Consider the following 24246-nt stretch of genomic DNA (forward strand, 5'->3'; position numbering starts at 1 on the left):
CCACTAAAGTTGGCCACTTTCTAAAAATGGCAAAAGTTTATTTTAATTAAGTCAACAATTACTCACTAATTTGGTCAACAATTGTAGGCCACTTTCTAAAAATACCAAAATTACTTTAATTAAGTCAACAATTACTCACTAATTTGGTCAACAATTGTAGGCCACACTTTATTAAAACATATACTCCCTCCGTCCCAATAAATGTGGCCACTTTGGTTTTCGGCACGGAGATTAAGGAGTTGTAGATTAGTATTTTAAGTGTGTGGGTAAAGTAGGAGAGAGAATGTAATAAAGTGATAAAGTAGGAGAGATATTGGGATAAAGTAGGAGAGAGAATGTGATAAAGTAGGAGAGAGAATGTAATAAAGTGATAAAGTAGGAGAGATAATGTGATAAAGTAAGAGATTGAATGTGATAAATATTTTCATTTTGGGAAAGTGGCCACTTTTAGTGGGACAAACTAAAATGGAAAGGTGGCCACATTTATTGGGACGGAGGGAGTAACACTCAATTTCTTAATCTCCGTGCCGAAACGAATGTTGCCAACTTTAGCGGGACGGAGGGAGTAATTTTTTTGAAATGATTTGAAATACATAATTAATTGAATTTAAAATTAGAACACTGCCGTTAGAAGGAAAAGAAGGTAGAGATTAGACAGAAGAACACTGGTGTGAGAAGTCGTCCTCATTTCACAGCAGCAGTCGCCGGTCGCCACCTCTGCCGCCTGAAATCTGACGCCCACATCCCGCCACCGCCGTCCCCGGCCAGCCTCCAGGTTAGTTGTTCTTGTTCCCTTGTTTGCCTCAAATAGTCAAATTAGGGCTCCATTTTTGTTTGCCTCTAACTGAAATTAAGACTCGAATTTCATTCGGTTTAGGGTTGTTAAAATCCGGACTTGATAAATTAGGGCTCAAATTTCAAATTGAAATTAGGACTCAAATTACTGAATAATAGTCTACATAAAGGAGGGCTCGATATCTGCTGATTGTTGCTGATTAGTATATCAAAGACATTACACACGTGGCTCGATTTTTGATGATTATTACTGAATAGTCTGGTTTGTGTTATCCAAATAATATGACCATGATTATCATTGATTTTAAACTATTACTCAGAATAATTAATTATCGAACTATCTATCTGTCAAATACTGGTACAAACAGCCTCCACTGCCTCCAAGGTTAGCTCAAGACCCTTGCTTTCTGATTGTATCTTCTACAACCAAAAATATTTTGAATGAAATGAATGTAGTATTATCTAAGTTTTGAAAGAAAACAATTCCAATTGATGAATCAGTTTTATTGAAGGTTTCGTGTTAATGGACTGTAGACTTATTTCTTTCAATCGGAACGGTGGTTTATTTGCTACCACAAAAACTAATCCTCAACAGTTATCACCTTATTCTCAGCGAAGTAAGTTCCTTATTTTCCTCTTAAGTTTTTTCTTATTGTCTTTCCTTTTTTTTTTTTTATTAATTTAGTTAATGCTGCTGTAATTGTTCGGAGTGTGTTCTTATTTGGAACATATAACTATGCATTTGATATGTTTTGTCCCTCAAACTCTGGGGGCCTTAAACATAATTTTTACTTCCTAGCATTGTAGTGTGCTTTACGCACAACACAGACTTATTCTTTAGTGGGGCCGGGCTGCACCCTTTTACAATTTATGTGTAGTGACTGATAATATAATTAAGATTAGAGTATCATTTCTTCGTTTTCGAATTTGCTTATTTGACCAGTATCCCCTCCCATCTTATTGTTGCTACTTATTATAGGGTCATTTCGGTGCGCTACATATTGCTCAATGAAGTCCTACAAGCTTTCAGACCTTTCTAGGACTGAGGTTGATAGCCTGAAAAGTCGTCCTCGAATTGACTTTTCATCCATCTTCAGTGTGGTAAGACTTGATCCCTTGGGCTGCCGAGTTTTTAGCTGAGATATATTATTTATGTCTTCTTGACTTATCAAGAGAAGCCATTATTATATAATGTCCAGTTCTCAATTATATAAAATTATACATGATTTATTTGTGTTATATTTATTACCATGATGTCATAGGTTCAACCCATTGTTGATGATATCCGGAGTAAAGGTGATGCAGCTGTGAAGGAGTAGGTTTTTTCTGTACCTTTTCATCATTATCTTCTGTCTGTGATAGTGTGATGTAAGGGGATATACAATACTAAAGGCACATCAGATATTTTTTTTTTTTTTTTGAGGGTGTACATCAGATTATTATTTGCTCACCAACAGCTAACACAACTTTTAAAACAAATTTTTATTTTATTTTATTTTTACTTTTTTTTCTCTCTCTATCTCTCTACAAATTTTCTTCTTTTGGTTTCTTGGCTACAGCTACACGATGCGGTTTGACAAAGTCAGACTAGACAACATAGTGGAGAGTGTCAACGACCTTCCAGATCCAGAGGTATATTCCTGCATAATGTTAGAAATCCTTTCTTGAGTGTGCTACTCAAACTTGTGCTACTGAACTTGTGAGAGATATATTTTCCAACTGCCTTCTGCCCATGCTTCTAACTAGTATTAATTTGATTAGCTTGATCCAGCTGTTCAAGAAGCCTTTGATGTGGCTTACAATAACATTTTTGCTTTTCATGCTGCCCAAAAGCCAGTTGAAAAAGTTGTTGAGAACATGGAAGTAAGCTGTGCAATGTTTTTATTGTAGTTTATATGTCATGCATTCCCCCTATCTTGCCTGATTGCTACCCATTCTTGCAGGGTGTTAGATGTAAAAGAGTGGCGAGATGTATTTCATCCGTGGGTCTTTATGTTCCTGGTGGCACTGCTGTGTTGCCTTCAACAGCTCTGATGCTTTCAATTGTATGGGGACCTTGTATTGTTTTTTTTTTAATTATTTATTTGGGCTATAAGACCATGACTTTATTTTTAGCTTTACTAATGGATTGCTCTAAATCAGCCCGCCCAGATTGCTGGGTGCAAAACCATTGTACTTGCAACCCCTCCTGCTCAAGACGGCAGCATTTGTAAGGTAACTGTTCTTATCTGGAAATTTTGCAACGATTCTTCATTTTATTTTCTTATTTTCTAGTTGTGGACAACCATTCTCTGTTTGTAGGAGGTTCTTTATTGTGCAAAGAAAGCTGGTGTTACTCATATCCTTAAAGCAGGAGGTGCTCAGGTCAGAGTGCAGTATACTCTGTATGTTCTGTATGTCCTTGGACGTTCGATGTTACTAAAATTGACTATGTCATGTTTAGGCAATTTCAGCTATGGCATGGGGAACTGAATCTTGCCCTAAGGTACTTCTGAATGGCAAGCAATCCTCTGTTTTAATAAGTGGAAGCTCATATTTTTCTTTGGTCTACAATGAATTAAGCTGATAAGAATTTTCAATTTTGCATGAAAGTTGCATTACCTTTTCACTTAAATGTATCCATTAGTGTAGCCACTGGTAACTCGGATTTCTCATCATTTACATCCCGCTATCTTATACTCCAACTTCCTTCTTACTTACACAAATATATGTAGACATCGGGTGTGGCCATGAATAATAACTCTAGTAAATGGTAATGACCTCATGAGCTGTGTGAAAGTCCACCCCAGCATGAAGATGATTTCAGATGAATATGAGTTTCTTTTACCTGTAAATAGAGGAAATAAATTTGCTAAGTATTTCTTATTGAAAATATATATCAGAGATAGAGGCATTCCCTATGGAACATCAAATGTAAAATAAATTTACATGAAAACAATTAAAGTTTCCATTCTAGTTGAACAGTGTCTTACCTTTTCCATCTTGTTCTCTACTGTTGTCTTTTCTTGGTCGGTTTCGTTTTAGAATTCTCTGCTTGTAATTATGGTTTAAGAGTATACCTCACTTGTACTAGTTTTGGCGCTCAATATATAGGTCCTAAGTTTACTGGTAACTGTTATGTTTGGAGCTATTATTTGTTGATCAAATACATTCTTGTCAAACTGAAGAAATTGGAGAAATATGTTTTCATCCTTAACCTTCGTTCTTAAATAAATTCTAGCTATTTCTCCACTTTAAGTTCTGGGTAGAGAAGATATCTTTGTGTCGGTTCTTGTTCCCATGAAAAATGTCTCAGGGCCTAAAAGGTTTCATGGTGAATATTTTTGGTGATCCTATATGTGTTGAACCCGATCTGTTCGACTCCTTCATTTTACTTGCATCTATAACAAGTTGCTGCTGTCCCTGCAGGTAGAAAAGGTATATGGACCTGGAAATCAGTATGTTACGGCTGCAAAAATGATTCTCCAGGTATTTATGCTTTCTATCTCTGAAAAATTGAATTAACCATGACCGTTTTGTGTTACTGCATGTTACTAAATTGTTACTTCTCCTCAATAGAACAGTGAGGCTATGATTTCAATAGACATGCCGGCTGGACCATCAGAAGTGCTTGTCATTGCTGATAAGCATGCCAGCCATGTTCACATAGCAGCAGATCTGCTTTCACAGGTATCTGCCCTTCTATTTCTTGCTTGCAGCTATATGTTATTCAACTCTTGCACCAATGCCTCATATATATCTGGTCATAAGTTCCATGGCTTTAGTTATTGAAAGATAGTTTCTAATCTGTTTATCAGGAAAATTATATTAAGTTTTTAAATAAATTGATCGAAGCATAAGGTGGTCCCTGGTCGAAACAACCGTTACATAGTTACCTGTAGTTGGGAGATAGTGAAAGAAAATGTTAGATCTTGTTCTCTATCAAATGGTGGTTGTGGATGTGTACATGAAGATATTTCTCATACCTTATGTTTCTTTTCCTGACTAAAAAATTATGTTCAAAATTTCAGGCTGAGCATGGACCTGATAGCCAAGTTGTTCTTGTAGTTGCTGGAGAAGGTGTCGATGTAACTGCAATTGAGGAAGAAATCAGCAAACAATGTAACAGCCTTCCTAGGGGAGAGTTTGCTTCAAAAGCACTAAATCACAGCTTTATTGTTCATGCACGAGATGTGATTGAGGTATGCATATTTATTTCATGTTTAGTCTCACCCAAAATAATACTAAAACTTAAATTTTTCAAGAACAGGACTTGGTGTTGGTCTAGCACCATAGTGTAAGGCTTTCTTTTTTCCTATTCATATCTTGCTTCCGTGATATCTTTATATTTTGTCCTAAAACTTTCTTGTTTGAAATCAACAGGCTATTGCTTTTTCTAATTTGTATGCACCCGAGCATTTAATTATCAACGTGAAAGATGCTGAGAAGTGGGAATCTTTCGTCGAGAACGCAGGTAAATCATTATGCATTTGGGTGCTCTCTATCTTCTGCAATTTGCTTGATATATCCTTATCATTTAATATTTGGGAAATCATCAGTTAAAAAACATTTTTAAATACTTATAAACCTCTTTAGCATATCAACTTAAATAGTTGAATCCAATGTATGGGATCTCATCAGTTCACCCATATTCTAGAAAAACGTCGTACACTATATATATTTACACGTGCAGCAGCTTAAACATGTAAATTATACCACATGTAGGTTCCGTGTTTTTGGGTCAGTGGACTCCTGAGAGTGTGGGAGACTATGCAAGCGGCACCAATCATGTTCTACCAACGTACGGTTATGCAAGGATGTACGGTGGAGTGTCATTAGATTCGTTCTTGAAGTACATTACAGTTCAGTCATTGACAGAAGAAGGTCTAAGGAAACTCGGGCCTTATGTAGCAACTATGGCTGAAGTCGAGGGGCTCGATGCACACAAGAGAGCTGTAACTCTCAGACTGCAGGATATCGAAGCTAGACAAGTATCTGTCTGAGGTTCGTGCTCCTTTTTTATCTTCTTGTAGAGCGACGGCCCTTAACTGCTACTCCTTAACATTTTTGCTCTTTATTGATGTCGTACAATTTACCTTGAGAATCAACTGTGATTTTTTTTTTTTTCACTTGAGTTGTGTTGTGTCCCTGAATTTACAACTCTGAAGATTAATAATTTCATGTGTTCTGTTGATATTTGCCTATCCTAGTTGGAAGGCCCTGTGACCATCCGGGCAATTTTTTTACTATGTTTTGGTTGCATTATGTGTTTTCTAACCCAATTTTTAAATACATGAATGTAATTTCACCCGTTTAAACTTATTTCTAAAATACATATATAATCTTGTCCGTCCATTTGAAAATTATGGCTGTCATTGTTAATGAATAGTAAGCTGATGGCGTCTCTCGATTACGTATAATATAATGCGCTCGATTTGTTGTTATTTTTTTTTAGGCGAAAGGCATGTAATCTCATTATGTCTTTCCGTACAATGTCCCTAAGCCATCGAGGGAATGTGCGACTCCACATCATTGGATGCTCAACATTGCGCGCAAATTGCGCAAGACTATGGGCGACACTATTAGCCGAACGATACATATTTAAAATCCATGTTAGAATACTATCTCTAGCCGCCACAAGAAGTCCGCCTCCTCGGTTGGATTCGCCATCACCCGTGCCGCTAGCATGGAATCCGTATAAAGGCTAATAGGTTGTAGCTCACATTCCACGCTCAAGACAATCCCATCCACCACCGCCATAACCTCTGCTACCATTGTGTTCGACTTGGGCGCATTCGCTTAGCCAGTGCCACGCAGATGTCGCCGCAATAATCCCGTGTAATAACGCCAACATTGAAGGCACAGGTACTTTCATCATACAGTATATCCACGTCCACTCGATACGCCCCTCGATTTGGCTTCTGCCATTTCTTATCCCCAAGCTCCAAACCCATAATATTATTCAAGGAGAAGGTAGGTTTGGCTTGCTGAAAACTCTTCCACAGCACCATGCATGCGTGCTCAGTAACAACGCTATGATCCCCCACTTCATCATGCTTGCTTCTACATTTCGCAACCCACAGTTCGTACTCAGCCACAGAATACTCCTCAGCCACGGAATACTCCTCATGGGTTTCAAAACCTGATGTGGCAATTTGAAAACTAGAAACTGGGATCATTGTTGGAGGCACCCTCATAAGATCCAGCCCTGCTCGATTTGATGTATTGAATTTGCTACAAAATTGAAGGCGACGATATTATTGAAATATTTTTAAAATCGTGGTGAATTTATGAAATTGGACAAACTCGGGATTTATCAGCAATCTTCCCTTCTAATAACTAGTTTTAATAATAAAAAGATCATAACTATGTCAACATTAAAGTAGTTTCACAAAATTAAGTAATACCGTCAATTCTAATCATAACTAGACTGACTCAACGACGGTATAATTAACTCCATTCGTATTAGTGGGATATAACTCAACTAGCGTAATAGAGGCTTTTAAGAGCACTCCCAGCAGAAATCCCAAAATTATGCTCTTATATTCCTCCCTAAAGCTTCCCTATTTAATTTTAGGATCTCGATTTTATAAATGCATACACCAGATCTCCTATTTTCTATATAAAAATAATAATTATGTGTGGGCCCTACTAATTATAAGCTTAAAATAAATTTAGGGTGAGTGTAAATTTAAGATTGAATTTAGGTAGGTGTAAAAATTTTTGTGGGCCCCATCCAATTTAGGGGATCTGCTGGATGCATTTTTTATCTCATTTTCAATTGTTTTAGCCTAAATTTAGAGTTAGTGATGCATTTAGGCGATCTGCTGGGAGTGCTCTAAGATCACCAAGTTTCTTTTTAGGCACATCAACTTTTGATAAAGTTTTGTTCAACATTTTATTTCTCTAAAAAGAAAATAAAAAGGTTCATAACAAATTTTTCTATGCGTTCCATCCATTAGTGCGCTTGGATCCATTTGACTCTGGGCATCCGATGGGGTGGGTAAATCGGGTCGGGTGTTGTGGGTTTGTATTATCAAATTAGGTATCGGAAACGGACTCTGTTGATGGATTCAAGTTGGGACATTTTCAATATACGTAAATAACACTATTTGTTTTAGTAAGTGACACTCTCTCTGTCTAGGTTATAAAGCCCCAAAATTATACTCCCTCCGTCCGCCAAAATTATGGCAATTTGCTTGGGCACGGGATTTAATAAAATTGGTGATGATTTTGATGTAGTGGAGAAAGGATCCCACCACTTTATGAGATGAGTGGTTGAGATAGAATTTTGAGTGGATTTTTTGTAAATAAAGAGTGTTAGTAAGGATAAAATGTTAAAGAGGATGATGGGACCATTTCCATAAAAGGAAAGTGACATAATCTTGGCGGACGCCCGATATAGTAATTGTGACATAATCTTGACGGACGGAGAGAGTAGGATACTATAGTTTTGGGGACGTTATAACCGGAATGGAGGGAGTATTATTCTTATATGTAAATGACAGTTGCAATAAATTAAATGACACAATTTGTCTTTTTTCTTTTTTGAGCCAAAATGACACTATTTGTCTTAGTATTTTGATGACACTAGTGTTTTACCAGTGCGATGCACGGGATTACATATGTTGTTAAAGTTTTATTGTAACATATTCTCGAAGACATTTTTGTATAATCTCTAAAATAAATGAGTTTTAAAAATATTTTATTATACAATTGTTATACCAATTATATTACTACTAAAATATATTTAAGACTATCATTTTTAATTACATAAAAATCAATGTAAAAATAATAATACATGAAAAGACAATTGGAAACTTCTCATCCTATTATTATAAATTTTGGAAAAATTCTTTATATACAACATTTGTAGTAGACGAACATTCTACTTTGTCTTCATTATATATCAAGATTTCAGACCCCTTCAACTTGTCTTCCATCATTGCAAAGTACAGTTTAACTACTTTTTGATAAACCACACCAATTACATCTACATATATAAATGCATACCAATAATGTAGATATATCAAAATGTTGAGTTTATAAAAATATGAATTTTGAGTTTATCAATTGAATATGCATGTATAAGGAAATAATGAAATAAACACATTACCAAATAACATATTGTCATTGCAATGGAGGCCACTTCTTCAAAACTTTTAAAGTTAAATAGTTGGCGTGGAAAACCTTCTTCATAAATTTCAACTATATAACTACTATTAATAAATTTAATATAGTAGACATTTGTCGTTATTCTATACTTTTTGTTGGAATCATGCATCACTAAAAAAATTTTTATGGCATAAACACTGTCTTCTTTCAAGATATGTTTGAACTTGGGGATCAACGTGCGATCAAGTGTAGCATGGATGTGGTCACCCTATATTAAAAAAAACAACTAAATTAGAAAAACATAATAATATTGCAAAAATGCTTAAATACGTAATAGTTTAGTGAATAGAGAATTTTTACCTCACGATCATGAAAAATACACTCATAGCTGATAACATTGTTGGTGCTTTGAGATGAGCGGTTGTATGCACGCACAAGTCTCATTTTAATTGTAGATCTGGCATTATTTGGTTGCAAGTTTTTTACTAAAGACCACATGGTCGGCATGCTTGTGATTAGAGAAATAATGAATATCAAAATGAGAAGGGAGTGTAAGTAAAATTTTAACACGAAAAGTTAGTTTATATAGGCATGGGGATGCACATTTCATGGGAGATATATATGAAACTTGATGAGGAGTAATATGTGCAGAGTAGGAAAAGGATACAAGTCAGAGGAATCGACCCCATCAGCGGGACAAGTAAGGGCAGAAGAAGTACATTCGTCAGAGGAATCATCTTCACCAGAAGAGTCCAGCTAGTCAAAAGAATTATTCTCACCCGAGGGATTTCGTGCACCAGAGACCCCTCACCCACCAGAAGAATGACCCACCAGAGGAATGGCTCTTGCCAGAGGAACTATGATTACCAGAGAAATCACCCTCGCCAGAGAAGTCATCCTCGTCAGAGAGGTCATCCCCGACAGAGAAGTCATCCTCGCCAGAGAAGTCACCTTCGCCAGAGAAATCATCTTCGTCAGAGGAGCTATCTTCATCAGCGGAATCACCAGAAACGCGGGAGAATCCCCGAGTGAAGATGAAATTCCCGATATGCCCTTCGATCACGTCAAAAGCATGCGCTAGCACCGATTTTACTATTTTACCCTTCCCTGTATTCTATAAATAGGCTTCGCACTCGTGTTTTGTAGTCACGCTGTAATGACCCGACTTTTAATTGAGAATTTAAAATCTTCTAATTACTGATTTAAGGATTGATTATGGTAATTAGGGTTCAGCACCCTTTAATAAAATACGAACTTATATGAATTTGATGATTTATATTTGTGATAATTTATTTTTATTTTCAATAGATAATGCACTCAAAATATATTTTGAGTCCATTAATTTATTGTGGAGGATTTAACACTGAAGTGTTAAATATGAATCTTTTATCGATTGTTTACTTGAGCACATGAGTTATTTAATTTATGTTAGAGGCAAGCTCAAGTGAATTTTATGCTTCAATGAGAATTAGGCTTATATATCTTAATGTGTTTATATGAGATTAAGCACATATGGTTCTCATTCATCCACATCCCTCTCATTCTTCTATTAAACCAATCACCAATACGTTCACAATTTTCTTCACCTACTACTTCACAATTTTCTTCACCTCTGAAGTCAATCTCCAAATAGAATTTTGCTTCTTTAAAACCTATTCCACTATCTCACCTCACCCATTCCCACCTCTGCAGCAAGTTTTATAAGGTAATAGAGTGAAGATTATTCATCTCATTCAATTCTTCTTCACAAAAATTCTAACTTATGCGATATATCAATTCTGCAGAGACAAGCAACATTCACCACCAATCCAAAGTTTTCCCCTATTTCATTTTACAGGGAACCAACGATCACCAATACGTTTATACATGTATTTTGAAACTGAAATTACATGAAGGATTAATATACATGAATGAATGTTTGTGTACAGTTTACAATTGATCATTTACAGTATTTGATTTATGCTCAAATCCTATTTGCTAAGTGTTCGACTGCATCTTGGCTTGAAACCCTGCTGTGTGTGTGTGTGAATCGAGGTTAGGGGGCGGCAGCCGCGGGGCTGCCGGTGGTCGACGGACGGCGGCGGAGCCACAGAGTGGTCTCCGTTCTGCCAAGAGAGAAAGAGAGGAGGGATTTCAGATTTTAATTTAAAAAAAAGGGAAAAAATGAGGAAAAAGAAAAAGAAAATGAGAATAGGGAGATAGGGTTTTATCTGGGTTGTCGGCGGCTGCGGCTGCGGCTTCGCCGGAAATCGGAGGGAGGAAGGGCGGCGGCCATGGCTGTCCTGTGGTCGCCGGATTCGAGGGAGTCGGTGATCCAGGGCTTCGGCGGTGGCTGGCTTCATTAACAGCTGCTGCTACTGCTGCCGGAGTCGAGAGAAGGAAGATGGCTGACCGGTGTTGTCCTCGCCGGGGAAGAAGACGACGCGGCGGCGCGGCTTTCGCCGTGTCTGCGTGCGTGTGTGTGTGAGTCAGTGAGAAAGAAAGAGGGGTCAGAGAGGAGAGAGCGAGTCGAGGGAGAGAAGGCCGACGCCGGTCTCCGTCCGGCGGGCTCCGCCGTTGAGCGGCGGCGGCGGAGAGAGAAAAGAGAGTGCCGAGAGAGATAGTAGAAAGTGAGGCGCAGCTGATGTGTGTGTGAGTGTATGTGTAATTGTGTGTGTTTATTTAGGTTAAGAATTGGGCCGGGTTGGGCCGATTTTTTTTAAATGTTGGGCTTCCTTTTAATTTAATTGACTGGTGGGCCTTTCCTTATTTATTGGGCTCGGCCCTTTTAAATAAAAAGCTGATGGATTTTCATTTAAAAGTTTTGGGCCTTTGTTAATTTAAATGTTTGGGCTCTTGGTTAATAAAATATAATGGACCTAATTTATCTAATTAATTTGGGCTTATATCTATTTAAATTATTTGAGCTTTTAATTATTAAAATTAAATTGAGCTTGATTGATTTAATTATATATTAAACTTTAAATTAATTATTTAAATGGAGTTCATTTGTTTCAAGTATTTTTATAAGTGGACTTTAAAATAAAATATTTTGAGTTAAACTCTTATTTAATGAATTCTTTTCAAAATGCTTATTAATATGGTCTATTTGAAAAAGATTAAATTGTTTTAAGTATGAGAAAGCATGATCTATGATGACATAATTTGTTTATGTAATATTATATGATTTGTTATTAAATGACGGAATATTTAACTTGATGGCGTGAGTAGAACGAGTTATGATTGATGCGCATGATGATGTTCAAATAAACGGTTTCGAACCTAAATGTTAGTTATGTGATAGATGTTTTGAGTTTAAGGTTTTGAACGAGACAAGATTAATATGGATGCTAGAACCCTAAAATCATTAAAGGAGATAGTTTAGTTTAGAGACCTATCTTCCTTTCTTACACGACTTTCTTCTCGAACTTATCGACTCTTCGTCAATAAAGGTCCAGACGGGAAGTGAAAGCTAAAGAAGGAGGTAACTCTACGCCCCTAGTGGGAACGGAATGAGGTGGGCTTTCTTAAAACACGTATATAGAGATCCCCTGAATACAGGCCTCTTATACGAAATGAAATGAATGACATGATATAACTGTGATATTTTAAATGGCAAATGGTTCTTATGAAATGAAATGTTTATGGAAATGATCAAATGATGAATGGTTCTTTATGAAATGAATGAAATGTTTATGAATGATTGTCTGCTAAAAATGTTTATGTTTTATGTATGTATCCTATCTGTGTTGGTTCGCCAACTATAAAGGAAATCGAATTCGGACCCTACGCTAGACGAAGGTTTGCTAGTAAGGGTTAACGTGTACACTCATGGAGACTGTGTGTCGCTTGCGACCGGTCTTAGCGTCCGTGGAAGGAGGCCTCCTTCCCGGCGTGTAAAAGGAACAGATATGGATCATATAGACTGAAAATGGGATGCGCATCCAACTTTATGAAATGAAAGAAAATGTTTAGTAAGCACAGGTCCTTCAAGTAAAACCCTGTGTGTTACTGTTGGCAGTACAATAAATGATATAAAATGTGATGTTTCCGGCATATGTTCACTGAGTATTTTTACTCAGCCCTGCATGTTGTTTTTCCTAATGTGCAGGTTGAGCAGGTGATGGAATGGAGTGGAGTTGAGCGGATGTACCTTTTGACATAAAATAATAATGTAACCTTGAGTATACATCTTCATATGTATAACTCACACGTATTTCCGCTGCAAGATACTCTGATTATGCTAATGTTTTATATTATGTATGATACTCTTTTGTTGGGTAATCCACTTCGACGAGCCTTCCAAACGAACGTCTTGTTTTTGTCCAAGTGATCAGTTATGATCCTAGTGTTATATAATAAATGTCTCTTTTCGTAAAATGTTTGATTGTTAAGTAAATGCCCCTTTCTTTCCCCGCTTCTTAATCCCCTTCCCGAGTCATAACCCCGGTTAAGCCATCCTTAGGGATTGCGGGCTGTGACACACGCTATCTCATATCTTTGAATACAACAGCTACTTTCTCTCTCGTGCAAGGTTTCCGATCATTTTACTTCGTCTTCTTCAGTCAATCGCATTAGGTATAGCTTGTGATTTCACTTTATAGTTTAGATGTTGGTTTCGTGAAATACCAACTGGCGCCGTCTGTGGGAACGCTACTGAGTTAAGATGTGAGATCATGGTCGCCGGCGTACGCAGATCTGAAATTCCAATCGGATTTGCGGGCGTTGACACCGACTGAGCCGATAATTCGGACACCCAGCTGTTTTTGATTGGTTAATTGCGTTTTCTAGGTTAATATGTCGTTAATCTTCTACGATTTGTGTTGATCTATGTTTCTGATGCATGGGGAAAGGTGGTGACGGGCATAAGTCATGGATCGGGGAAATTTACGTTTATTTACCGTTGTTCGGGTTAAGTTGTCTACGGATGAAGGGTTTCCTTGTACGAATTGACGTTTTCTTCACTGATCTAATGTTTTGTATGGGGAAATTGTGGTGTGAGGCTCTGTTTTGATTATGTCGGGCGTTTTTTCCTTACGAATCTAGTGTTTTGCATCGATGAACGGCGGATTGACATTTTATCTCCGATATCCTGGGTTTATGCTGTTAGTGTACGGGTGTTTTACGTGTAAACGTGATAGTTGTGGATGATCTTCATGTTTTCTCCGATAATCTTAGAATTATGCTAGTGGACTGTTGAGTATTACTCTATTTTTGGGAGGATGTGGGGTTTTGCTGTTAATTTAGGGGCTTCGCACTGATGAAAGGTTGTTTAGCACTTTGTCTCTTTCTTCATGGACCTTTTTGCTGTTAATCCATGGGTTTTGCACCAATTAATATGCCGATTAATACTTCGTTGTTGTTGTGATGGGGTTTGTGTTGCTGATGGGTGGATAATTTCCACTTAAGAGGAATAATTACTGGTGTCCTTCATGCTTTCTTAGACTAACTTTCGTCCTATGCGCTGAATACTGCATTATGCTGCTAATCTGGCTGATTGCCATGATAATTCTGTCGTTTATAAGCTTTGTGGTTATTATAGTGTATGATCGTGTTAATTTTGGGTTATGATGTTCGTTTCCTTACATATCTCTTGTTTATCCATCACTTCTAATAAATTGCGCTGACAAGCCTTTTGATGGTTGTTTTGGTTTTCTTGGTGCTCTGTTTTTTCCGTTGGATCTTAATGCGGGTTCACCGGGGGAAAACTCCGTTATGCGGGTTCTGTTTTTTCAATCTATGCCCTGGGTTTATTTCCCAGTGCATAGCGTTACTTCGAGGGGAATTTTTTAACGGTCTCTGAACCGGTATCCGGGATTTCTTATTGGATCTCTTATATCGGGACTTCAATCCGTAAACGGAGGATTTATGCTTTTGTCACTGGGGTTCTTCTCTCACTCTGTTTGTATGCAGGTACCATAGGATCCTCTGATGCTCAACGGAACTTGGAGAAGGAGTTTGATTCTGCGGCTGTCACTACCGAGGTGCCTACCTCGCTGTTCACCGGCCTTCAGGGTAATCCCACTTTCAGTGTGCCACCGGGTTTTCAGGCTATCTCAGCCACTCCGACGACAGGGTTGAATGTCAACGCCCAGAGGTTTGCTTTGATAACACCGGGCTCTGATCTGCCAAGTTTGACCCCCGTGTCGGGAGGGGGATCGATTAACTTCGGGCTGGCAGAGCAAATGATGGCCTTGCTCAGCTACGCCAACATGCGGCAGGCATTGGGAACTCCGATGATGTCTGTCAGCCCTACTGTGGCTACCCCGGTTGGAGCAACCAATCCGCAGGGCACTGAGGCCCCACCTCCCGCTGCCCAGGAGGCAAACATACCGGCAATCAACAAACAGGCTGTGATGCCCGGAGAAATGCAAGGGGACGCTGCTGACAGAGAATTAGCCATACCAGAGGGGAGCCGTGTTAGGCTTAACAGTGTTGTCAGGAGAGAACGGGTCGACGAGTCTGACAGTCAATCCGTCTCCCTTGTGTTTGAGGAAGAGAGACCGAAGGAGAAGGCACGGTTGAAAAAACAAGTGTCACAATTGAAACATCAGCTTAAGAATCTGGAAGAATTGTTGAGGGAGAAATCCCGGAGGGAAGACAAAGAACAGAGGTCTGATCGGTCCTACAGAGTAGAGAAGTCTCACCGCCCGGAAAAATCACGGTACACCGAAGGAGTAGAAGAAAGGGAGCTGGAGTTTTCCTCTGGCAGGCCAGGGCACCGGGCTCATAAACGTCATGACCGGGACATGCCAAGGGACAGAAGGGAGCAGGGAAGATATAAGGAAGACAAGAGGGCTAAGACTTCAAGGTTTCATCCTATCAACAACCGTAGTCCTTTCTCTGACGATATTTTGGCAGACACTTTACCTAGAAGCTACAAACCCATCTCACTGGATTATGATGGCACTACCGATCCGGAGGTGCACCTCAATCGGTTTGAAGGGTTGGTCACACTTCACATGTATACCGAGGGCATCAAGTGCCGCATCTTCTCCACTACTCTTACCGGACCAGCTCAGTTATGGTTTGGGATGCTTCCCCCGAATTCTATTCACTCTTTTGAAGATCTACAGACTCGCTTCCTACGTCAGTTTGCGAGTTCGCGGAGGGTAGGAAAGTCAGCTCTTTCGCTGATGGAAATCAAGCAGGATCAGGGTGAGACGTTGCGGGAGTATACAGCGAGATTTAACCTCGCTGCTCTGGAAGTGCCAGAGGCAGAATCACAAATAAAAAATTGCGCTTACGTCAGAGGACTCAGGCCGGGGATCTTCTTTGACGAATTGCAAATCCGACCAGCAAGGGATTTTGATGACATTATGGCAAGGTTGCCAGGTTACCTGCAGTTGGAGGACGCCAAGATGGCGAGAAAGGTGGAAAATGATAAACATAGGGTCAAGAAAGCCGAGGAAGCACCTGAGAGACAGAGACACCAAGATAGGGCCCCATTCAGAGGGTTGCCTCCGAGGGTATTGCCACCCCAGGGAGGAATGCCATCCCATCAACAACGCACTGTGAATGAGGTTACGCGGTTTACTGAGTACACGCCCTTGAATAAACCACAAGATGAAATTTTCCATCTGATAAAAGACCAACCGTTCTTTCGGGCGCCGGGAACCTATCGGAATGGGCCACCCCAGGAGGGGTCTAATAACAAGTTATGTGAGTATCACAATTCTTTTGGACATTACACAAGATATTGCGGACATCTTAAGCACCAATTGGAGTTATTGGTGCGCCAGGGATATCTCGACCAGTTCATTGACAGAGGAAATGAGGGCCAGAGGCGGACTGATCAGAAAGATCAAAGGGATCAGAGGGATCAGCGAGATCAGAGGGATCAGAGGGATCAGGGAGATCAGAGGGATCAGAGAAATAATCGGGATCAGCGACAAGAGCAGGGGAACAACAAAGATCGTAGGCCTGATGACAACCGGGATAATCGCAGAGAGGGGGCAGAGAGGCAAGCCCCTCCTCCACCATACAGAAGGGAAGTGCATATGATTTGCGGAGAGAACGGGACGCCCACATCAAATCGGGCTAAAAAGCAGGTCGTCAGAGCAGTAAAAACAGGGTATTATCATAAAAGGGTCATGGAAATTACGGGTGCGGCAGAGGAGCCGGCGATTACTTTTGGAGCAGAGGATATACGTACACTAATGTACCCGCATAATGATGCGCTGGTCATCACGGCGGACATAGCGTGCTGCATGGTTCACCGTGTCTTCGTCGATTCAGGGAGCGCCGTGAATATTTTATACAAGGAATGCCTTCAAAACATGGGAATAGAAGTGCACATTGAGCCCACAAATGCTCCTTTGTTTGGGTTCGGGGGAGAGATGGTCATGCCGTTAGGTTATGTGGAGCTGCCGTTGATCCTCGGCAGTGCAGCCAATAGCAGTAGAGCAAGGATGGTACGATTTTTAGTTGTGGACATGCCCAAACCCGCGTACAATGTCATACTCGGACGACCTGCCTTGACGGCATTCAGGGCGGTAATCTCTATGTTCCATTTGAAAATGAAATTCCCCGTCGAGGGGAGGGGGTAGGAGAAGTTTGTGGGGATCAAACAGCGTCGAAAGCATGCCACGTCCAAATGCTTGCATACTCATCGGGACAGAAGAGGGAAAGAGTGACAGAGGGATCAGATACACGGAAGAGGGGAAAGGTGGGCGAGGTGCATGCCCTAGCAGAGGAACGCCAAGAGTTGGCGGATTTATTAAAAGACAGAGATAGCACAGAAAAAACCGCGCTGGTGTCCACCAGTGATGTCTGCAACATGATCGAATTATTTCCAGGGAAAGAGGGTTTCCAGACAAAGATTAGGTCTGCCATGAGTGATCAGGTCAGAGAGGAACTCATTGGTTGTCTTCGAAGAAATGCAGACGTGTTTGCATTCAGTACCACCGACTTAAAGGGAATTGACAGAAAGTTGGCAGAGCATTGCCTCAACGTGGACCCTAAGGTGAAGCCGGTAAAGCAGAGAACAAGGAATTTTGGGGCAGAGAAGGACGCGGCAATAAGGGAACAGGTCTACGGATTGTTGGAAGCAGGGCACATTGTGGAAGTGCAATACCCGGAGTGAATTTCAAACGCGGTGATGGTACCCAAGAAAACAAACACCTGGAGGATGTGTGTGGATTTCAGAGATCTAAATGCTGCTTGCCCAAAGGACCATTATCCTCTGCCGAGGATCGATCAGCTGGTGGATACCACTTCAGGGTGTGCTTTATTGTCCATGATGGATGCATACCAGGGATATCATCAAGTCAGGATGAATAAAGGAGACATTGCCAAAACGGCGTTTGCCGTCTGTTGCGGGGTGTATGGATGGAGAAGTATGCCTTTTGGCTTAAAAAATGAGGGAGCTACATATCAGCGGATGATGGAGAAAATTTTCAAAGAACAACTGGCCAAGAACATTTCGGTATACGTGGATGATATGCTTGTACGGAGTGTCAGGGCAGAGGATCATGTTTCTGATCTGGAGGAAATCTTCACGGTGGTCAGAGATCATCGGCTTATGCTGAATCCAGCGAAATGCACCTTTGGAGTCACAACAGGGAAGTTTTTGGGATATAAGGTCACGCCTGCAGGGATTGAGGTTAATGCAGAAAAGGTCAAAGCTATTATGGAAATGACACCGCCCAGAGAAATCAAGGAAGTGCAGACTCTGAATGGGCGCATCACTGCTCTGAGCAGATTTATATCACGCTCGGCAGAACGCAACATGCCGTTTTTCAAAGTACTGAGGAAGGGAACTAAGTTTCTGTGGACAGAGGAATGCAGAGCGGCATTTGAGGATCTTAAAGTGTATCTAGCCAAGCTACCGACTCTGACCAAGCCGGTCCCGGGGGAAACATTGTATCTGTATATAGCGGTGGGGGAGGATGCGATCAGCTCTGTGCTTATCAGAGAAGAGGGAAGTCACCAGAAGCCTATCTATTTTGTCAGCAGAATCATATAAGGGCCTGGGCAAAATTACACAGAGATTGAGAAGGCTGCTCTGACAGTCATGGTCACGGCCAGAAAGTTGAGGCCCTATTTCCTTTCACACCGAGTGGTAGTACGCACGTCTCTACCCTTCAAACAAGTTTTGGGGCGCCCGGATTTGTCGGGAAGAATGGTTAAATGGGCTGTGGAGTTAGGGGAGTATGATGTAGAGTATGAGCCGAGAACGACGATCAAAGCGCAAGCGTTGGCAGACTTCATACAAGAAACAACTCGTCGTCCTGTACCAGAGTTTTGGGTAGCCTTTGTGGATGGATCCGTAACGAAAGAGGGATGTGGGATCGGGGTTTATATCACTTCACCGGGTTATGGGACATACCAGTTCGCCATCAAATTCACTTGCCGATTGTCCAACAATGAAGCGGAGTATGAGGCCGTGGTCAGAGGGGCTCATATCCTGTCAGAGCTCAAGGCCGAGTGTGTCATCATAAAGACAGACTCCCAATTGGTTGCCCAACAGTTTTCAGGGACTTATAGCATCAAGGATCAGCGGATGAGAGCGTACCATTCCAAAATCAGTGAAATGAAAGAAAAGTTTATGGAATTCAGGATCGAGCAAATTGCCAGAGAGGAAAATACGAAAGCGGACTTATTGGCGCGCATGGCTAGTGCGGTGGAGCAAACTTGGAATGATGAAATTATTTTACTCTATGATACCAGAGAGATGGAGACTTCGCAGGTTTTCTCGGTAGAAATCAGGGACGATTAGCGGGCTCCGATTATACACTTTCTGAAGACAGGGGAGCGGCTGAGCAGAGAATCAAATCAGAGGGCTCGCTATGAGAATTACTGCTTAATCAACGATAAACTCTTCAAACGATCCTTTACTCAGCCCTTGCTAAAATGTTTATCTCCAGAGGAGGCTAATTTTGCTTTGAAAGAAATTCATGCAGGTTGCTGTGGTGGGCATACAGGATTTCGAGATCTTGTACGTAAAATCATCCGGGCAGGGTTCTATTGGCCCCACATCAACAAGGAAGCCAGAGAATTCGTCCGTAAATGCGAGACTTGCCAGAGGCATGCTGGAAGAATCAACATACCAGGGGAGCCTATGGGTGTCATGTACGCTGCATGTCCGTTTGACAAATGGGGCATTGATATAGTCGGGAAGTTGCCTACAACACCTGGGGGGAAATGCTTTCTCATCGTAGTAGTAGACTATTTTTCTAAATGGGTCGAGGTCGAGGCTGTGGGCAAGATTGATGAAGTTACAGTGGAACGCTTCATTTGGAGGAACATCTGTTGCAGATTCGGAGTACCGAGAATCATTGTGTCTGATAACGGGACTCAGTTCACAGGGCAGAGAATCGCGGATTTTTGTGACCGAATGGACATCACTCAGCGTTTCGTCTCAGTGGCTCATCCACAAGCAAATGGCCAAGTGGAATTAGCTAATAGAACAATTTGTGAAGGGATCAAGAAGAGGCTGAACCAGAGTAGAGGGAAATGGGTGGAGGAGTTGGACACCGTTCTCTGGGCCTACCGAACTAGCCCAAAGACGGCAACAGACGAGGCACCTTTCACGCTGGTATATGGATCCAACGCAGTGATACCAGCGGAGGCCAGACTGGAATCATACCGTATCATCGCCTATGATACAGAGCATAACGCCGATCTTCGCAGAACAGAGCTCGACCTTGTGGAAGCACAGCGAGAAGAAGCTCAAATCAGAGCAGCAAAGTATAAAGGTGTCATCAAAGCAGGGTACGACAAAAGGGTTAGAGCGCGGAAGCTGGTCAAGGGCGATTTGGTCCTAAAGAGAGCCGACGCATTAAGGGCAGTGGGCAAATTTGAAGCTAACTGGGAAGGACCGTTCATCGTCACAGAGGTCTTAGGGGGGGAGCATACATACTGTCGGATTCAGAGGGCAGAGCTCTACCTAGGCCATGGAATATAAACACGCTTAAAAAGTTCTATGTATAACTGCTACTCAGCAGGAATAATCACTTGTAGATCGGATACTCTTTTTCCCCACAGGGGTTTTAACGAGGTCCGGGGCCATGATATCAATAAAACAGATATGTGGTTCTAGGGAATTCCCTGGTGTTGTTTCATTTATTTCAATTATCGCTTTTTTACTTTACATATACTACTTAACATGTTCATGCAGAGCATTGCACATGTCACCAGAGGGGGGAGTAGGGTGTATACCCGTAGTTCCCAATTTTCAAATTCAAAATACAAAATTGCTTCTTAGCAGGTCAAGGGAGAAACAAATACAAACTGCTTCTTAGCAGATCAAAGGAAAAAACAAACACAAAACTGCTTCTTAGCAGGTCAAGGGAAAAACAAACATCAGGGATCGGCGATTTCTCTTCCATGCGCCAACACTTCAGGTTCTTCCGCTCCGTTGGAACATCCCCACTTCTCAGATCTACTCCAGATCTACCCCATGCCTGCAGAATACCAAGAAAAGCAACAAGTCAAAACGCAAAGAAAAGAATACGGAGGAAAAGACCAACCGACGTCCAGATCTCGGGAAACCGGTAATAATGCTCTCAAATACGGGAAGTCCGCTCCTTACAACCACAAAGCTAGAGATCTACACAGGGAGCACAGAGGGAAAAGCAAAGCCTTCAAGGATGTGAGTGTGCTGAGGGGAACTTCCCATACTTGAGTGCCTTATAACCAAGCTAGGGACGATACAGGGAGGGAGCTTTCTTCAGGAATCCTGGAGATAAAACCCTCAGGCGGGGGAGAGTCCTGCCTTTTCAACCTCCAACACTGAGTACTTTCTTAGCAGGACTCACTCCCCCGACTGAGGGCGTTACAACCAAGATAAGAAGGCATCTTGAGCCAAAAAGACGGGAGATCTAGGGTTTGAGAGGAGAGCAATTTGGGGCGGCGGAAAGGAAATAAAGGATTCTGAGCTAGGTCATGAAGGGTGGAGGGGTATATATAGAGATGGTATTGGGCCTAAGAAAAGGGCTAAGGGGTAACGAGCTCACGCGAGTTTATGGGCCGGAGATGGAACAAGAAGTAATTGGGCCAACATGTTCATAACAGAGTATTGCACATGTCACCAGAGGGGGGGAGTAGGGTGTATACCCGTAGTCCCCAATTTTTAAATTCAAAAATTGTCCCGCAGCAGGTCAAGGGGAAAAGCAGAGGAATCACGCTGCAAATCAGAGGGTTACTATTTAATCGTAAGCCACGAAAGTTGGTTGCACCCCCCCGGGTCCTCCATGCTCCGTGCAGAGGTTGCACTTAACCGTAAGCCACGGAAGTTGGTCGCACCCCCCGGGTCTTCCATGCTCCTTGCAGGGGGTAATTATTTAATCGTAAGCCGCGAAAGTTGGTCGTGCCATCCGGGCCTTCCATGCTCCGCGCAGAGGTTGCACATAATCGTAAGCCACGAAAGTTGGTTGCACCCCCCCGGGTCCTCCATGCTCCGTGCAGAGGTTGCACTTAACCGTAAGCCACGGAAGTTGGTCGCACCCCCCGGGTCTTCCATGCTCCGTGCAGGGGGTTATTATTTAATCGTAAGCCGCGAAAGTTGGCTGTGCCATCCGGGCCTTCCATGCTCCGCGCAGAGGTTGCACATAATCGTAAGCCACGAAAGTTGGTTGCACCCCCCCGGGTCCTCCATGCTCCGTGCAGAGGTTGCACTTAACCGTAAGCCACGGAAGTTGGTCGCACCCCCCGGGTCTTCCATGCTCCGTGCAGGGGGTTACTACTTAATCGTAAGCCGCAAAAGTTGGTCGTGCCATCCGGGCCTTCCATGCTCCGCGCAGAGGTTGCACATAATCGTAAGCCACGAAAGTTGGTTGCACCCCCCCGGGTCCTCCATGCTCCGTGCAGAGGTAGCCATTAACCGTAAGCCACGGAAGTTGGTCGCACCCCCGGGTTTTCCATGCTCCGTGCAGGGGGTTACTATTTAATCGTAAACCGCGAAAGTTGGTTGTGCCATCCGGGCCTTCCATGCTCCGCGCAGAGGGTTACTATTTAATCGTAAGCCGCGAAAGTTGGCTGTGCCATCCGGGCCTTCCATGCTCCGCGCAGAGGGTTACTATTTAATCGTAAGCCGCGAAAGTTGGCTGTGCCATCCGGGCCTTCCATGCTCCGCGCAGAGGGTTACTATTTAATCGTAAGCCGCGAAAGTTGGCTGTGCCATCCGGGCCTTCCATGCTCCGCGCAGAGGATTACTATTTAATCGTAAGCCGCGAAAGTTGGCTGTGCCATCCGGGCCTTCCATGCTCCGCGCAGAGGGTTACTATTTAATCGTAAGCCGCAAAAGTTGGTTGTGCCATCCGGGCCTTCCATGCTCCGCGCAGAGGGTTACTATTTAATCGTAAGCCGTGAAAGTTGGCTGTGCCATCCGGGCCTTCCATGCTCCGCGCAGAGGGTTACTATTTAATCGTAAGCCGCGAAAGTTGGCTGTGTCATCCGGGCCTTCCATGCTCCGCGCAGAGGGTTACTATTTAATCGTAAGCCGCGAAAGTTGGCTGTGCCATCCGGGCCTTCCATGCTCCGCGCAGAGGGTTACTATTTAATCGTAAGCCGCGAAAGTTGGCTGTGCCATCCGGGCCTTCCATGCTCCGCGCAGAGGGTTACTATTTAATCGTAAGCCGCAAAAGTTGGCTGTGTCATCCGGGCCTTCCATGCTCCGCGCAGAGGGTTACTATTTAATCGTAAGCTGCGAAAGTTGGTTGTGCCATCCGGGCCTTCCATGCTCCGCGCAGAGTGTTCAAGCTTGAACGGGAAACAGCAACAAAATCCTCGCCAGAAGAGTCATTAGAATCCTCGCCAGAGGAGTTATCAAAATCCTCGCCAGAGGAGTCATCAGAATCCTCGCCAGAGGAGTCATCAAAGTCCTCGCCAGAAGAGTTATCAAAATCCTCGCCAGAGGAGTCATCAAAATCCTCACCAGAGGAGTCATCAGAATCCTCGCCAGAAGAGTCATCAAAATCAAACCAAACCAGCAGAGGAGATGCGGGAATACAAACTCAACATGAACGAGCAACAAAAACAACACAAAGTGCAAAGGAAGGCAGAAGCAGCACAGAAGCTTAAAAGGCAAGATAAACAACAAAGCAATCTCATTCGAACAAAGAACGCCAAAAAGGCAAGTTGTACATTGAACGTCAGAGGTAAGTATTAAGTTCTTGAAATTGAAAAGTTACAAAAATATTTGTCAAATCCAAAAGGGAGAGCAGGGTTATTAAGCAGGAGGAACAGAGGAATCTTCAGCAGGGACAGGGGAGACGGGAGCAGAGGTGGCAATAGCAGGGGTCTGGCTAGCAGAGGCCCCATCCGTAAACACCGGCAGCATGCCAGCTTCCTTCATCTTCGGAAGACGGGAATCCACGTCCAGCAGCTTCGCAGCTTCTTGTACATATGTTTTCTCGTCTCTATACAGGGCCAAAA

General features: G+C 42.2%; 2 protein-coding genes across 6 annotated transcripts; both read left to right on the top strand.

Moving 5' to 3' along the window:
* Nucleotides 1–586: 586 nt before the first annotated feature.
* Nucleotides 587–5970, top strand: LOC130988973 (histidinol dehydrogenase, chloroplastic). Of its 5 annotated transcripts, none has more exons than XM_057912959.1 (15): nt 587–775; nt 1308–1412; nt 1775–1896; nt 2058–2110; nt 2355–2427; nt 2557–2658; nt 2739–2840; nt 2938–3009; nt 3097–3159; nt 3239–3280; nt 4204–4263; nt 4354–4464; nt 4806–4976; nt 5158–5248; nt 5500–5970. In XM_057912959.1, exons 2-15 carry the CDS (start codon nt 1319–1321, stop codon nt 5775–5777), a joined length of 1434 nt encoding a protein of 477 aa, XP_057768942.1. In that variant the 5' UTR covers nt 587–775; nt 1308–1318; the 3' UTR covers nt 5778–5970. The 5 variants fall into 5 exon arrangements, with proteins under 5 accessions (XP_057768942.1, XP_057768944.1, XP_057768945.1 ...); XM_057912961.1 differs by having other exon boundaries at nt 594–775; nt 1297–1412; XM_057912962.1 differs by having other exon boundaries at nt 614–775; nt 1330–1412.
* Nucleotides 5971–20206: 14236 nt separating this feature from the next.
* Nucleotides 20207–20776, top strand: LOC130990706 (uncharacterized). Its single transcript, XM_057914934.1, has one exon. It carries the CDS (start codon nt 20207–20209, stop codon nt 20774–20776), a length of 570 nt encoding a protein of 189 aa, XP_057770917.1.
* The last annotated feature ends 3470 nt before the right edge of the window (nt 20777–24246 follow it).

Source organism: Salvia miltiorrhiza, chromosome 6 (genome assembly GCF_028751815.1).
Source record: "Salvia miltiorrhiza cultivar Shanhuang (shh) chromosome 6, IMPLAD_Smil_shh, whole genome shotgun sequence".
Lineage (NCBI taxonomy): Eukaryota > Viridiplantae > Streptophyta > Magnoliopsida > Lamiales > Lamiaceae > Salvia > Salvia miltiorrhiza.